This window comes from Python bivittatus, unplaced genomic scaffold (genome assembly GCF_059951505.1).
Source record: "Python bivittatus isolate LINGU-HERP-01145 unplaced genomic scaffold, Pbiv_v1 ctg000470_np1212, whole genome shotgun sequence".
Taxonomy (NCBI): Eukaryota; Metazoa; Chordata; class Lepidosauria; order Squamata; family Pythonidae; genus Python; species Python bivittatus.
The window spans coordinates 1,270,465-1,288,875 of NW_028277065.1; the positions used below are offsets into that span (position 1 = coordinate 1,270,465).

Below are 18,411 nucleotides of genomic sequence, written 5' to 3' on the forward strand. Positions count from 1 at the left end.
TTGATATGTATGTAATTCTCAATGCTTTGCATATTCCAAAAAAAGAAATTCAGCCAGGAAAATTGCTGTCTGTTCAAGGTTGTTTCCAGATAAAAAGATTCAGAAATATGTATGTATGTGTGTGTGTGTATATGTATATGCATATGCATATGCATATGTGTGTGTGTGCGTGTATGTGTACATATACATACAACTGTAAATGTTTCGATTGCTGCCTGTGCAAGGTTGACTTACAGTTAAAAGGATTCAGAAATATTTATATTTCTATATGTATATGTATATAAACAACGGTAAATATTTCAATATTTATTAACTTATGTTTTGTCATTCAGCTATAATGAGAAGAATCATCCTATTATTCTGTATTATCTCTTTGGTTTTTAAAAAACTTTCTTGAGGCAACAATGAGTACTGCTTCCTAATATATGTACCCCTTTCCCTGGTTAAATGTTCTTTTTAAGATCAAAGACACAAGGAGAAGTTCACATATTCCCTTTTTGAAGACAAAAAATGGATGCAAGAAAATAGTATCTAAATAAAAAGGAAAGCCAACTTCAAACTAGCCCACAAAGCCTTGATTACTTTTTTTGAATGCCTTTCATTAATTAGACAGAATAGAGAAAGATTAAAAAAGCAAAGTGATATGTGTGTGTTTCTGTACATATATGTATAGATGTATATAATGTTTTCAACATCAGTTTCAATGAAGGATTGCCATGCTTCAATGCAATTGTCCATCCATAACCTACATCTGTGGCCAAGTATTTCCTAACTCTCAACTCCATCAGGTCTTCAATACCTTAGAAAACTGGGATCACAAATTTATATTTCCGTTGTTGAAGTTGTCAGAATTTTCTTTCTCATGGGAAAGGATTCATCCCGTTATCTTTACAACAATAACAAATAATATTTTGGATATAGAGATCATGTGAAAAACACCTGTTATTGTGTGTTGTGTATTGTGCTATTTACTGCCACCTATTGGCGTGTGTATGCTAGGTACCCAGTGGGGGTGGCATAGAGCTATAATACAAGGAGAGGAAAATGTTCAGCCTCTCAGAGTAGTTGCTAGTTGTTTTAGTGTTAGCCACTATGTAGGTTTTATGGGCTACATAGTTGTAACAAAGTACCAAGTAGTGTACCTCTTCTCTAAGAGTTTGTAGCTAGAGATTTTGTTAAGCTTGTGTTGCTAATAAGTCTTGGATGCTACAATATAATGAAAAGATGTGTTTTTCTTTATATTTTGTATGATATTTGCATTTTATGGAGTTTTTTGCATTTTTATCAATAAACACCAGTTAGTATATATTTTTTGATTGGATTTCTTTGGGAAACAAGAAGTAGACATTGCATTGTGAATAGCTGCACTGTTGATGTGTTTGCTTTCATGGCTAATATTTTCCTAGAGTTTTTGCTGCGCTCTGCACAAACAGGAGTGTTTGTGATTATCACTCGGCACGACAGAAGTGCCAGTCTTTTAACAACAAGAACAGCTCAGAGAATCTATTTCTGCTGTACAGCCATCAATTTCCCTGTAACAGATGTGTAGTTCAAAGTAATATCAATGTCTGCAAATATTAAAAAATATCTCAAATCAAATAATATATGCAATTACTTCTTTCCAGAACAGACCAACTTTAGGACATTGCAAAGACATACATGTTAATGAAGCATTATTCTCACTGAATCACCAAGAAAGCATTGTTTACTGATTTCTATACTATATAAATGTGGTGGAGTTCAATAAATGAGAAATAATTTAACATCTATTGAAACTTTTTATACAGATTTTAAATTAGGTTTCCAATATACAGACAAAATGTGAATCTGCAATTCCCTATTCCATGCAGTCTTTAAAATCTGCAAAACAAATTTATTTATCAATTACAAGTATTTATAATAAATAATTGGGGGGTTGTCTCATAAAGTTTAGTGATTATTTTTAATAATGTATGTGTCTCTGTAGCTAAAAATAACACTGCTCCAAAAGTCAATTAATGTTGTAGTTATAATTACTACCAGTGGGTGACAACACAAAAATGACCTTTAGCCTTTAACATAGGAAATGATCAAAACTTTTTGTAACACCCAATAATTGTTCTAAAATTAAAATCATGGCATCTATATACTTTCCCATATAACAGGTGCTTTTATCAATACTAAGGTCTCCATGACCCCATTTTGGCATGAGAAAAAGCATCATTTTGGCATTAGAAAAAGAATCAAATGTAAATTTCCAAAAATGACATATCACAATTTTTAAATAGATTTAATAGTGTCAGGAGACTTATCCATTCTACTACAGTTTGAACCCCAAATGCTGCAATTAATTCTATGTATCAAAATTTCAAAAGAGCCATGGAAGGAGATTTTATACCAAGTGAAGCCATCCAATACCATACAATTTGGTATTGATCAAAAGGTAGATAACATGAAGAACGGTACATTTCTAGATTAGGGATACCAAAGGTCCCATCTTCAACTAACAACTCCACCTTTTTCAATTTCTAAACTGAAGAACCTATAGCACTGAGGCTCTATTGAGTTTTAAAAAAATCTTTTCCAGATGGGAATTCTCCATACAGTCTAAATTTGATCTATAAACATCAATCAAAACAATAGTTATATCAGAGGATTTAAAACATCTGTTTATATCAGCTATGTGTTCAACCTGTAAAGTATACCTTGGTGACTTCTCTGGGTTACTGAGGTATATATGCTATGGTACTACCTCACAAAACCACTCAGAATTTTCAGCAGGTACAGAATGAGGTGGCACAAGTAGTTATGGATATGCCAGGAGAATGCCCTCATAAAACCTTTGCTGCTTAACATAAAATAACAATTTCATACAAATGTGCATTTGCAGCACAATTTCCTGACATTCTGAAGTGTGGAGGACAAACTCTGCAAATGTTTCTTGAAGTGTAAGAGACAGATAGATGATCGATATACTGTAGATAGATCAATATGTTATATCACCTACAAACATAATTTGTTTCCATTCTATTTTCCTGATCAATCTTCCCATCATAATTGCCACCTCTCCAAAAGATGGCTGGGAATCTTTCCCAATCTCTGATTTCCAGGATAATATTCAGCAAATTGTTTGAATAGGGCTGACAGGTATTTTTAGGGATTACTTATACCACAAAGAACTCAGAATACATCTTCATGTCACCATCCTGTCATTATTTAAAGAAGAATCCAAAACATCTTATTTTACAAGGACAACTGGACAATATGCTTCTTGGACAGCAACCACATTCTTCTGAATATTAAGTAATAGTGTGCTGAAGTTGAACCTCCCACCCCATGAAACCCAAATAAATAATATAAGAGTTTGATAACACACCATTCTTTATGAGAGAGAGCTTAGATTTTCTTTACTTAAAAACTGATAAAGTCAGATTTACTGCTCATCAATTTTTCATTATTGAACAGGCAAATTAATTCTCTCTCTCTCTCTCTCTCTCTCCCCCTCCCTCCCTCCCAATTATAATAATAAAGACACATGGGCAATGATTTAAGGAGTTTTGGTTGCTTTTTTTTTTTTTTTAATCCACTCCACAATTGTTTTTTTATACTCTCAATGGAGATAGTCTTTTTTTTTTTTTTTAATCTTTGGGGAAATGGCAAGAAAAATAAAATCTCATGGAAATACAGCATGGCATAAAATCTTACTGACGGCTTCAGAAAGACAATAAGAAAAAAAAAAAGAAATAAAGAAATCTGGATGAATAAATATGGGTCAGGTTGGTGAGTCATTCACTTATTTCGATTTTGAATGATCCATTATTTCTCCCTTTCTTCCTTTAAATATTCATAAGTCTTCCCTTCCCTTCCCTTCCCTTCCCTTCCCTTCCCTTCCCTTCCCTTCCCTTCCCTTCCCTTCCCTTCCCTTCCCTTCCCTTCCCTGTGCAATTACAATTCCAACAAAATACAGATTATAATATAAAAGTTAGCTGCCTATGGAGAAATGATTCTTCAGGCACTTTTATTTAAGGAGAGACGTGAAAATAAACAACACTAGAACTTACTACATCTTAAATCAATCAGCTTCCCAACCCCACCTTCAGTTATTGTACAGACATTCTTTACTTATTCAGGTTAAAGGCTGAGATTTGGCTGAGTATGAATGTTTACCATGGCTTCATATAATTTAATTTCAATTTATTTTCCTTTAATCACTTTAAATATGCCCTCGTTTTCACTTTTAATATATCCTTGAAACCTAGGGCTGTATGAATATTTAAATTGGACTCTTTGAAAACATGTTCATTCACTTTCTAAACAAGGTGACCATCTAGATAGAGTGATTGATTCAAATTAAGTTGTCAAATAAAATTAAAAGCTATGATTTGAAGCCATTCTTCATAATCCTCATTTTGTACAGAACAAGGTAGAGATGAGAAGGTAATTCAAAGCATTTAAAAAATATAATAATAATTCAAATACTGCAGTTCATTGTGACCATTTAACAATACAATACAAAAAATATAAAATACTTTAATGACCAAGTATAAAATATATACAAGCTTTAAAATGATAGCTTAAAAAGTAATGAAACAAGAACAGCTTTCTCCATCCTCATTTGCCAAAATAATTAAATGTGGTGAATTCCAACACAGATAAGATGTTTCTATAGCAATTAAAGAAAGGAGTTTAGCAGAGATGGAAATTCTGAGTTGGGATGAGTTTACAAAACTCAAATGCCTAATTCTAGAGGTATTCCTGTAAAACAATCAAAGCCTGTTTTATGAATATAAATATTTGTGTATTATGGTAGATTGAACTCATGTCAACAAATAATGGTAGCATATTATACCTGCCTGAACTGTTCCAGTTAAAGATGAAGAAACTGTTTGGAAAAGGGCGGGGGGGGGGGGGGGAGAGCAACCTCAGTCATGTCACATTGACATGGTTGAATATACCTCAGTGGAAATCCAATTTCCATCAACTTTTTTCTGACTTGATTACAAAGATCTGTTTGCTTTAGCCTCCCGGTTCTGATGAAATTTGTGTTAGAAAATGCTATTAAACAAACAACTCAAATATCTCTAAGCCCAGGACTAAAAAAATAATGCCATAAGACTTGACAGTGATTAAACATCTGTAAGAATCATCACCCTGAACTTAAGTAAACACAATTCATAATACTGTTGCTCAGAAACTTTTATTAAAGGATTTAATGAATTCTTCACTAAATATTGATCCAAATCAGTCCAAACATTATTGAACAGGATTTCTTTTTAACAATTCTTTTCCCTTTTTCTTCTAAGGGTGTAATTATTAAGAATGGATAATGAAACATCTGAGTTTCTTCTCTGGGAATTCTCAAAGATCTGGGAGCTACAGCTTATACATATAGCTTTACTACTGATACTGTATTTAATGACGGTAACTGGGAACCTTCTCATCATCACTGCTGTTGTTTGTGACCACCACCTTCACACCCCCATGTACTTCTTCCTGATGAATTTAGCCATGCAGGACATTGGTTCAGTTTCAGTTACTATCCCCAAAGCTGTTTTTAATTCTCTGATGAAGATAAGGACTATTTCTCGTTCTGGGTGTGTTGCCCAAGTCCTGTTGTTCTTCTTTTTCCTGAGCTGTGATGTTTCCCTCCTTACTGTCATGGCATATGATCGATATGTTGCAATTTGTAATCCTTTACGTTATGAAATTATAATGAACAGGAAGGCCTGCACCAAAATGGTTGGCAGTGTATGGACTGCCAGCCTTCTCAATACTACATTACACACTATTGTCACTTTCATTACTCCTTTCTGCTCTAATATTATCAACCAGTTCTTCTGTGAAATCCCATATTTACTTAAGATTGCCTGCTCTGGTTTATATGTAAGTGAAATTGCAGTTATAATCTTCAGTGCTACATTAGCAATTGGTTGTTTTGCCTTTGTCATTTTCACTTATGTGCATGTCTTCTCTGCTGTACTGCGAATTCCTTCTGTTCAAGGACGGAGAAAGGCCTTCTCTACTTGCCTACCACATCTCATTGTCTTCTCCCTATTCATGTTTACTTCTTGCTTTGCTTACCTAAAGCCTATAGCTGACAGTCCATCAATTCTTGACTTTATAATAACAATAATGTATTCCATTATTCCACCTTTGTTGAATCCATTAATCTACAGCATGAGAAACAAAGATATCAAAGTTGCTCTATCCAGACATTTTGGTCAGAAGTTCTTATTATTATTTTTAAGGAGAATGAGCTGTGCATCTACCTATTTTTGAATTTTAACAGGAAGGTATGAAAGCAAACATGGGATTTTTATGAAGCCATCTTCCATTTTCTAATACATTACCTTATATTGGAAATTTTATTTTATTTCATTCATTTATGAGATTGGACTCATCTCAGTTAAGACTGAATATTGTTATGGTCCACTAAGACAGCCCTGAACCATGGTGAGTATGGGGACAAGTCTGTGAAATTTTCTTGGTAACCTTCCTGTGCCTGACCAATTCCCCCTGCCCCCTGTAGAGCAGAGAGATTGCCTAAATGATCTATGTCTATCTGAGCTGATTTTCTCTGCACTGCAGCATGTCCTTAAAAAATCCTTACCACAAGTTAATAAGCTCAGCTTTGTTACCTTAAGGAGTTGATTAGAACTCAACTGGCTTAATTATGACTGGGCATATAATAACTGAAATGAAATGTAGAATTTACCATCTCTGATTCCTCTGTATAGTGTCTGATGTTAATGATTGCCAAATTAACCAAAACAAGTTAGAAAGAGTATATTAATGGGAGAGATAGAGAAATACAGTAGCATCATTTCCCAATCATTATGGGGAAGGGGGAGTACATAGTCTGTAATTTTCTGTAATAGTTTAATCAATTCTGCAGTTGTGTAACCAATTCTATAATCAAGCTGTATTTCTCCTAGCAGCACATAATATATCACTAAGGTTAGTACATGTACATTGCCTGAGATTGTTCTTGATACATGTAAGCCGATGTGGATAGATTTGAGCCCAGATGAAATAGCAAATTCGGAGATACAGTACGTACCTATAAGAAGGTAAACTGGAAATCCAAAAAAAGAAAAAAAGGAGAGGAGAGGAGAGGAGAGGAGAGGAGAGGAGAGGAGAGGAGAGGAGAGGAGAGGAGAGGAGAGGAGAGGAGAGGAGAGGAGAGGAGAGGAGAGGAGAAAATTTAAATTAAATAAGAGATTTTAAAAAATAAATAATATTTTTCATTTTTTTAAAAAAATAATATATATGGTTTAGAGTTTAGCAAAATATAGTGATGAAATATTTAATTACCTTGCATGTGTATGTGACAATCCATCATGTGTTAACTTCATAACATCAATAATGTACAGTATTCCATTATTTCATCTATTTTGAATCCATTAATTTGTAGCTTGAAAAAAGTGCTTATCACAAGATAACAAGCTCAGCTTTGTTACCTTAAGTAGTTGATTAGAACTCAACCAGCGACATCAAAGTCAGTCTTTCAAGAGTCTTTGGTCAAAAGTTGTTTTTTTAAGAAGAATGAACTGTGCAGCTACCTGTTTTTGAATTTCAACAAGAAAGTGAAAACACAGACATAGGGTATAAAAACTTACTGTATGTAGCAGTCTTCCAATCTGCAATACATTATGTTAAATTAGAAAGTTTATTTTATTAGTTTATTAGATTGAACTCAACTCTGTTAAGACTGAACGTTGTTATGGTGCACTGAGCCATCTCGGATTTTGGGTGACTGTAGGGACATGGCCATGCAATTTTCTTGCCAACATGTTAAAAACGGGCCTGAGAGAGAGCATTCGCTGCAAGGACACATGGCTGGATAGGGCAGGAGGAAGACTCATTTTCTCCTAGCTTCTAATCCATTGATTAACCACTAGACTGTACTGGTTCTTTTTGTTACAACTCTTTCACTCTATCTTTTGTCTGACGTTTCAGATTCAAAATTATCATCACAACAATACTCTGGCAATAACATGTAACCAAGAGATATGAAATTAGAATTAACTGATGTGAAGTATTTAATTGAATGGAAGTTTATATATTTCCAATATGGATGTACTACAGAACATTAATTTATTTTATTTACAGGACTTATATGGCCACCTGTCTCATACAATGACTCTAGGTGGCTCACAACTATCCATAGAGCATAATTTAAAAAATACCCTTCCCCCCAGATGCCAGAGCAAAAATCCTTACAGCTCAATCCCCCCTCCTAGCCCAATGCTTGGAGAAGAGCCAGGTTTTCACAGCCCTCCAGAAGTCTTAAAAGGTAGGGATCCCTCTGATCTCTGGTGGGAGGCTGTTCCAAAGGATTGGGATAGCCACCGAGAATGCATGCCTCTGAGGATCCATCAGATGGCAACATTTAAGGGAGGGAACCTGGAGTCCACCCACCCTATCCAACTAGTAGGACAGGCAGATACCTTCAGGGGGAGGTAGACTCACCAGTAACCTGGTCCTGTGCCATGAAGGCTTTAAAGGTAAGAGCCAGTACCTTGAGTTGCACCCAGAAAGCAACTGGAAGCCAGGGCAGCTCACACAGCAGTGGTGTGATCTGGGTGAATTTTTGACCAGTTGCAGCTTCTGTGTAGTCTTCAAGGGCAACCCCATGTAGAGTGTATTGCAGTAATCCAATGTGTAATATGTGTAAGCAATGTATTTATTATGAGAAGGCATTGATGAAATGCATTTGAAAGTAAATACACTTGTTTGCCTGCTTTTAGGAAAATTATTGCAAATTGTACTTAAGAATTCCACATGAGAAATGTTGAAAAATTCTTTTTAACAGTGATGTGGAGTTCCTAATAAATCATAAACATGTGGCTGCACAAATGAGAAACTCATTAAACATGAATTATTCACCATCTCTCTTTAGTAAGTTTTTAATTCTTTGTATTTTTAAATATCATTTACAGTGGAACCTCGGGTTACAAACTTAATTCGTTCCGTGACTCTGGTCACATCCCGAATTGGTCGCAACCTGAAGGAAATTTCCCCATAAGGTTCAATGTAATTAACCTTATATTGTAGTTAATCCGTTCTGGCATGGAGGACAGGGAGGCGGCTATTGCTTGGAGGGAGAGTCCTCCTCCCTACGACCACGTGTCAGGGGCGGAAAATGGCCACGGACTACATGTCAGGGGTGGAAAAATGGCCCCGGACCATGTGTCAGGAGTGGAAAAATGGCCCCGGACCGCATGTCAGGGATGGAAAATGGCCGCGGACCCGTCTCAGGGGTGGAAAAATGGGTGCAGACCGTGTCACGGGACGGAAAATGGCCGCATATCCTGTTCGTACCCCGAGGCGGAGTTCGCAAACCGAGGCAAATTTTTGTGGCCGGAGCTGGTCGTAACCCGAAAAGTTCATTAACAGAGGCATTCGTAACCTGAGGTGCCACTGTATATACTTCCTCAATTGCCAAAGTAGCTCTAGGAAGCTTACAAAACAGGGTGAAAACAATCTTTAAAACAATATGGATTGTATATAAACATCTCTCTATATCAGTTATAAAGAAGGAAGTTTATGAATCAAGAGAGCTACCTCTTTTTGAAACCTCAACTAACCCGTCCAACTCACTCTTTATGCAAAAAGTTTATCTTCTTCTATTAAGAGAGTCTCCATAAAAAAAAAAGGAAAAAAATTGGCTTAAACAGGATTTGATCAGTTTACTTATCTGCAGTATTTAACTTGGCATACTTCTTGCTTTTTCAAGAAAATATGGTTAAAATAAATCTGGAGTTTCCCATGACATCTGCACTTTTTTCTTTATCTTTAATAGGAATGACACTTTAAAACACTCCAGTTGATCTTCTGCTGGTCTCCATTACATTTTTAATCATGTTTTGTGATTGCTCCTCCATGTAATATTCTGAGTAAATTTGATACAGGTACTGTAATGAGAATTTGGAAACAACTGATAACCAAGATCTCAAATATTATTTAGTATTAGCAGTAATGGAAGCATGATGTTTTAGTTAAGAGGAACCAAGTGTGTTTAAGAGTAGAGTAACGAGATCCTGCAGACATTTTTATTCACTAGCTGGAGTGGTTTCATATGTCATTCAACTTATTTGGCAATGTATGAATGTAGTGTCAGGCCATCTTTCCCTACAATTCTGATGCATGAATGGTAGTTTGTCTTCCCAAATAATATGAGTGCATCACTTTTCTAAGTAAACATGGTCTCAGGACTCATTCAAACATTACAAAATGACTCATTTTTTAAAAAGGTTTCTAAAGGGAAATATAGCGAATGTGGTGCAATAATATCTCACTAATTCTTTAACCTTTGCATCCAAACTTACTTCTAGTAGCATACACATGACATGAAGCCAAGGTGCAAATCAAACAAGTTCTCCACATGCATTTCAGTAAAAGCATGGCAAGAAGATCACAATGGTTAAACACACTTATTGTATTGTGCCTGTCTCCTTCTCTGTCATTCTCTCTAATTTTATTCAATTTTTTAAAAAGAAATACAGAGAAATCAATATACAAAAGGGTATTTTAAAAAGCAATAACATACATACATTCAAAAAATTAATTACTTATTAAGATATAATACCCAAGGTAAGGGAAAAATGAAGGCCTTGAGAAAGATATTCAGAAGCTGACATGTGCCTATACCTGTGATGAACAGAAATGTACAGACAAGGGTTTTTTCCTGCAAACTTCATGTGAGCAAAAGGTGGACTTTTGAGAAGCAGAATGGAAGCAGTATTGACTTTTCTCACTTTAGTGTTGGAGAAGACTACCATGGACAGCCAAGAAAACAAACAAATGAATAATTGAAAAAACAACTGAGAAAAATCAACCATAATACGGCTGAGATTATCATGTTAGCAAAACATTATGTGAAGACATAGCTCTTTGGAAAAGTAATCAATCTATCAGTCAATCTGTCAAAACATTTGTTGCAGAAGTAGGCATATGTTTATTCTTCCATTGAATCTATAGGCCATAATATAAAACGATCATTTTATACACATGAATCATGGAATGGCAACCAAATTGCCTGACATTCTATAGTGGGAACCACAAACGCAGTAAATCTTTTCTTGCAAAATGAGAACTAGAAATGTGTCAGTTCACATACAAGCAAAAGATTTTACCAGATCCACTTTTCCATTGTGACCCCCACCTTTTCAAAAAAATGGCTAGGTACAGCGCCTATGCAGTAAAGGTTTGGCAACCCCTGATTTTCAGGATAATATAGCAAAGTTGTTTGAATAGCAATAATAAAGATTGTTACAGATTCCTAATACCACAATGAACTCAGAATACACAGAATCCTCAGCATCTTATTTCTTACAACATTGGTACAGCATTCTCAACAAATAGCAACAATTTTTTTTTCTGAGTTGAGTTATTTTAGATTTCCATAATATGAACATTGAGAGTGTCATGTCTTAGTGTTCCTCAATTTTGATATAACCTGTTCCATTTCTGAGCCCGAAAAATACTTCCTCCCCACCACCAAATTGTTTACAAAGAAATAATAAATGTGCAATCAAGAATTTTTAAATTTTGTTTTTTAATTCACCCACACCTAGTGCAGGGAGTGTTACAAAAAACTTGGTATAACTGAGGGGGCGGTGACCCAACAAAGTTTGAGAAATGCTGCTCTAGAGCAATGATCCAAGGAGTTTAAAAAATAAACCAACTAACTCACTCCACAGCGGCTTTTTTCTCCTGCCAAAGGAAGCTTAAAAAAAAAAATCTCTGGCAATAGAGATTGAATGAGTTCTCCATCCTGCCTCCCTAAGTTAAAATCTCACTGATGGCTGCATAAACATGAATAAAGATGTTGAGTTATTTTTACACTTATTTTATTTTGAATGTGTCCATTATTTCTCCTTTTTTCCCTTAAATATTGTAACCATCTTTCCTTCTCTTTCCCTTCTAATTACAATTCCACGTCTTCTCTCCCTGCACACTTCCAAAGCAGAGGTCAGAGCTGTTCTGTAGCCTGCTCTGCCAAATGTATAGCACTTCATTTTAATTAATTATTTTTATTTGAGAGATCTCATTTCCTTGTAATGATCTTTTCCTTGTAACAGACCATTTCCCCATTTTCTTTGTGGATTGTGTTTTGACCTTTCCCATGCAGACTACAGCATGGGTATTTCCTGGGGGTCTCCCATCCAAGTACACATGAGGTCCTAACCTGTCTGCCTGACATTCTGAAATCAGCCAAGAATGGAGAGATGCTACCTCCTTGCCAGGCATAATGTGGTGCTTGCTTATGTTCTAAACTGTATCTGTGGTATAGTCCCTGGGCCCATCTTTTTGTGATCCCTAGGTGGCCCCTTGAAAACTTTCCATGACACAGATGATCTGAATCCTTTACAGTCAGGATTAGATTGGTTATTTTGGTCGATAACCTCCATTAGGTCTCAGTTAGAAAAATGTGCCCTTCCTTCACCTCTTAGATCCCTCTGTGGCTTTTGATATCTTTGATCATGCTTTCCTAGTGAATCATCTGCAGGGCTTGCAAGCTGGGGGCACTGTTTTAAGATGGCTCTGCTCCTTCCTCTGTGGGCATTTCTAATTGGTGACAATGAGGGAATGCAACCCACAAATCTGAAGAAGGTACAGAGGGAGGACAGGAAGGGATAATTGCATGAATAGAAATGCAAGATCTGAAAACTCTGCATGAGGCAATTTGGCTATATGGATGGAAGAATATTTTAGCCCACTTAAGAATCCATATATCCTACAATTCAAGGGGGAAATGCGGACTTTGTGACATTTACTCACTTATGCATCCCTTTCTTGATAGGGAAGAATAAAGAGTGGCTGCAACAATATTTATTCAGTAGTGAGCTGTGTGTTTCTGCATTGCATCCCCACCCCAATTCACGGAACTCTCTTATATTTTCATGGGGTGTTCATGTCTTCTTATCTACATATGCCTGGAAGTGATTGTTGGCAGTGACATTTCTCATGGGTTTCCTAAAACTATAATTTTATACAGCAACATACACACACATTTCCACATTATTTCTGCAGAAGAAGAAGGTTTAAAAGTATTCTGAGAAGCCTGTCAGAAACCAAGCATTTCTCACAACATGGATCAACAGGTATTGAATGGGGTTTAAGAACCTGTGGGCTACCATCATTCCCCATCTCATGTTCAGCTCTTTATCTGTGATGTGAAGAAACATGGCAGCACAATTTCTCATAATTTTCTGGTAGGAAATACAACTAACTTGTAATCTACAAGAAGGCTTAAGAACAATCTGACACAAAACTTCCATTCTAAAATGAGGAAAAATAGGAAACAGCCCTGCAAAATCATCATCATCATCGTCATCATCCCTGAAATGATGATGAAGATGATGATGATGATGATGATGATGATGATGATGATGATGTCGTCACTGAATTTTCAACTTTCCCACTGTGTCATACTCACTCCTCCTAGAAATGCTGGGTGTAGCTACTTCTGAGCAAAGCTTGGAAATCCTGATATAGAGGATACCCAGCAAACTGATAATTTCTTACCGTTGTAGATTACGTGTGGGCAATTACTAGAAATATAGTTGTCTTCCTTTGTTTGTTGTTGTTATTTAACCTTTTAAGGCTATTTGCTGATGTGTAGATTATTCTGCACAACTAGCAACAACAGTGTCCTGGGCTTTAATGCCTAGAAATAATGATGTTGCGCCTTGCAATAGTACACAAATAGGACAATATTTTTCTGTTCTTCCTGGTTCTAGTATTATTGTTTTGATTTTTTTGGGGGGGGTCATCCATATACTATGTTTTTCTTATGGTTGGGATATAAGCCACCAGAGTTTGGTTTTAGGATGGGCAGCTGCACAAATGTTTAAAAAAATAAAAACAAACAAACAAACAAATAAATAAATAAGCATCAAAACATGGCAACCTTAAACTTATACGAAATTGCAGTAGTGCGTAGAGATTTCAGATCTCCATTAGTTTAAAACTGACGGAGAGTTTGGTGCCCAACAATTATTCTCTATTATTATTGAGCCCCCAAATCAGATCAGCATTTGTTCTCTATCGAACTCTTCATCTAGAATAATACAGTCCTAGGGAGTACAGAAAAACCTCTAATCGTCAATGGCTGTTCTGTGCTGCCAATGGAGACTGACCTGTTAACAACTTTGGGCAAAATCACAAGGGAAATTAAATAGAAAGTCACTAATGGATGCAGAAGATAAAATCTCACTGAGAGAGGCACAAAGACAATGGAAACATTATAGACATCTGCATGAATAAAGATGGTGAGTAATTTTACCTTGAATAAGTTATTCCTCTCTTCATCTTTTCATTATTGAGCATAAGCATTCCTTCCCTTTTCCAGCAATTACAGTTCCAGTTAAAACAAAGAGATTTCAATGTTAGCCATTATTCATTTAATCATGATTGTTCAGGCAATGTTATTTAGGAAGAGATGAAAATAAGCAGCACTAAAACCTAGGAACACATGAAGATGATTTACCACCAACCATAAAATATTACTGTCCACAAAGGTAATTTCCAGTTACTGAAGAAGAGACTGCTGATTTCTTCAGATAAAAATTTCACTAACTTGGGTAAATGTAATTCTCTGAAGTTAAAGCTAAAGGCTGAGGTTAATCTCTATCAATTTGCAGATTTACCATATCTTCATTTAAACTACATTTTCCTATCATTTCTTTAATTATGTGCCCATTTTCCATTTTAATACATAGTTAAAAATTCATTTGGAGATTCTCTTCAAATGCAAAATCATTTAAACTCAAAGTCATATTCACTTCCAATTTGATTAAATTACTAAGGCAATTTAAGTTGTTAAACAGAACTTATAATTCTAAATCCTTTTGCTCATGCATACCTTAGTTATCTGAAATCAATTAAAGTGAGTTGTTCTGACCATCTTTGGATGGTTTAATCTGATTCAGTTAATCAACTCTAGTTCAGTGATTTGAATGGTATTAAATATTATCCATTTGGGTTTATCAAATACTTTTAATTTCATAAGCAGGTTAAATAAACTCTAATTTGCATATCTAAAGGAAGAATGAGAAGTGCAAGACTTCAAAAGATTTCTCTGAGGAATGCCAAAATGTAAATAATTAAGTCTAATTAAGAGCCAATGATATAAATAAATAAATAAATAAATAAATAAATAAATATGTATTTGTTTTTTAAAATTAATTTTTAAAAAGCTCAAAGAAAATTCTATCCATATACATTGTAACCTGCTGGAAATTCCTATCCTTTCTTTAAATATACACTCATTTTCAATTTTAATATGTCCTTAAAACCTAGGGCTGTGCCAAAATTCAATGTGGACTCTGAAAAAAATTTCATTCATTTTCTAAAGCAAGGTATCCATCTAGATCAGTGTTTCACAAGCTTGGGAACTTTAAGATGTGTGCACTTCAACTCCCAGAATTCTGGGCAAGTCCACACATCTTATAGTTCCCAAGGTTGAGAAACACTGATCTACATAGAGGGACTGATTCAAATTAATTTGTCAAATAGAATTGAAGGCTCTGATTTGAAGCTATTCTTTACAGTCCCTATTTTTTGTATCACAAGGTAGAGATGAGAAGCTTATTCATTTTTAAAGTAATGCCATAATTTAAACCCCACAGTTAACTGAGGAACTTTAAAATGATGGCTCAAAAATAATGAAAGAAAAACATTTAATCTCCATCCACACTAAAAAATAATTAAATGGGTCTAATTCTAACATAAATAAGATGCTTCTATGACAATTAAAGAAAAGAAAGGAGCATAGCAGAGATGGTAATTCCAAGTTGGGTTTAATTTCTAAAATTCAAATACATCACTGTACAGCTATTCCTGCAAACAACCAAAATGAATTCAGTGGCATACTGAATTCATTTCAACAAAGAACCAGAATAGATGGTCGCACATTATAGCAGCCACAACTTGGTCAGCTAAAGATGGAGAAACTGGAAAGAGAGGGAAAGAGACGGATGGAAGGAGGGAGATGGTAACATTAATTAATTATATTATGGTTGAATATACCTGGATTCAAATCCAACTTCCAGCAGCTTTTACTAACTTGAGGGGAAAAAAATCTGTTTTAGGTTCCCAATATTGAAGAAATTAGTGTTAACTATCTGTCACCTCAAGATTATAAAATAAGGTCATATTATCTGATAGTGGTTAAATATCTGTAAGAGTCATCATGCTGAAATGTAAGCAAATAGAAGGATATAATGCTGTCCCTCAGATTGTTTCAGATAAATTTGGAGAACTAGCTTTTAACATAGTTTTGACTAAAGGTTGATCCATCACTCTTCAAATCACTCCGAACAGTACTGAATAGGAAATATTTGAACAATTATTTTCTTTTTTCTTCTAGGGTTATCATTATTAAGAATGCATAATGACACATCTGAGTTTCTTCTCTGGAAATTCTCAAAAATCTGGGAGCTACAGATTATGCATGCAGCTTTATTACTGATACTGTATTTAATGACAGTAACAGGGAACCTTCTCCTCATCTCTGCTGTTATTTCTGACCACCACCTGCACACACCCATGTACTTCTTCCTGATGAATTTAGCCATGCAGGACATTGGTTCAGTTACAATCATTATCCCCAAAGCTGTTTTTAATTCTCTGATGAATATCAGATATATTTCTTATTCTGGATGTGTTGCCCAAGTCATGTTGTTTGTCTTTTTCCTGAGCTCTGATATTCCCCTTCTTACTGTCATGGCCTATGATCGGTATGTTGCCATTTGTAACCCTTTACAATATGAAATGATAATGAACAGGAAGGCTTGCACAAAATTGGTTGGCAGTGTATGGACTGCCGGCCTTCTTAATGCTTCATTACACACCACTCTCACTTTTAATACTCCTTTCTGTTCTAATACTATCAATCAGTTCTACTGTGAAATCCCATATTTACTTAAGATTGCCTGCTCTGGTTCATACAGAACTGAAATTGGAGTTCTACTCTTTGGTGCTACTTTAACAATGGGCTGTTTTGCTTTTGTCATTGTCACTTATGTGCATGCCTTCTCTGCTGTTCTCAGAATCCCTTCAGTTCAAGGAAGGAAAAAGGCCTTCTCTACTTGTCTGCCACACCTCATTGTCTTCTCCATATTTTTGTTTACTGCTTGCTTTGCTTACCTAAAACCTGTAGCTGACAGTCCATCGCATCTTGACTTCATAATAACAATAATGTATTCCACTATTCCACCCATGCTGAATCCGTTAATCTACAGTATGAGAAACAAAGACATCAAAGCTGCTCTTTCAAGAATTTTTGGTCAGAAGTTGTTTTATTTTAAGGAAATATGAACTGTTTAGTTACCTATTTTTCTATTTGAACATGAAAGAAAGAAATAGACATAAGATGCAAATGTTATGTAACTGTCCCTCATTTGCAAGCACCCCACCTTGGGTTAGAATCGTTATTTCATTGATTAATGAAATTGATCTCATCTCTGCTAAGACTGAGGTTGTCATGGTCCATTGAGCCAACACTGGCCCCTGGTGTGTGTGGTAAAAGTTCCTTCAGTTTTCTTGGCAACATTTTTAAAAGTGACTTGCCAATGTCTTCTTTCATTTCCCTATCCCATATGGGCAGTCTCCATCAAGTCAAATTCAAATCCAGGCAAATTCATGCAGGGCTGCATTAAGACTTTTGTATGCCCTGGGCACATTAATCTTGATTGACTCTCCAGAGGGGCTTATAATAAATAAGAGATTTATATTTCCTCATGTTTTTCCCAACATTTTACTTTCAAAGTGCAGTATGTATAAGCCCCAAAAAGCAACAGAAATATTTATAAAATGTAATTGGTTTTAGGATATCCAACTTGTGATTTCACTATTATTTTTCATATTTTATTTAAATATTACATGCTCTGTAGTTTAGATTTGGTCTATCATCCAAATATAAATGTCTCAAGCAGTCGTCTTAATTTTCTGAGGTGAGCCAAGATTAGCCTAGCTGTTGACTTCCATCTACACCTCTTTCTTAATTGCTAAAACCTTTGAAAGTCTATCTTCTGAAAATATATATTTGGCTTTTTTTTTTTCCAGGATGTGTGAAAAGATGCTGAAAAGGCATGAAAATAATAGACAGATATTGTCAGTTAGATAGTGAATTTCAAAAACTAAAATCTTGGGGATTCCTAATGTAGCCTGTAATTGTACATGTATACACAGAGAATAGGGAAACGTTTGGTTCTGTTAACATTTTAGTACTTGGAAAATAGAGTCACGTGATTCAATTCACTTTATGCATGAGGTATTTTATCTTTGAAATGTAGCTTTGGTTAAATCTGAATGTTTTTCTCAGTGATCTGTATGGGGAAACAGATAGATGCAACAGTTTAAAATAAATTTTGAAAGAACTAGATGAAATTCCTGTACCTAATAAATATGAAGACTGTCAGA

General features: G+C 35.3%; 2 protein-coding genes across 2 annotated transcripts; both read left to right on the forward strand.

The window, feature by feature from the left end:
* Nucleotides 1-5,295: 5,295 nt before the first annotated feature.
* LOC148215549 (olfactory receptor 14C36-like) lies at nucleotides 5,296-6,258 on the forward strand. The gene has a single exon (XM_088142950.1). The coding sequence runs from the start codon at nucleotides 5,299-5,301 to the stop codon at nucleotides 6,256-6,258; it is 960 nt and encodes a 319-aa protein (XP_087999076.1). The 5' UTR covers nucleotides 5,296-5,298.
* Nucleotides 6,259-16,374: 10,116 nt separating this feature from the next.
* On the forward strand, nucleotides 16,375-17,307 carry LOC148215550 (olfactory receptor 14A16-like). The gene has a single exon (XM_088142951.1). It carries the CDS (start codon nucleotides 16,375-16,377, stop codon nucleotides 17,305-17,307), a length of 933 nt encoding a protein of 310 aa, XP_087999077.1.
* The last annotated feature ends 1,104 nt before the right edge of the window (nucleotides 17,308-18,411 follow it).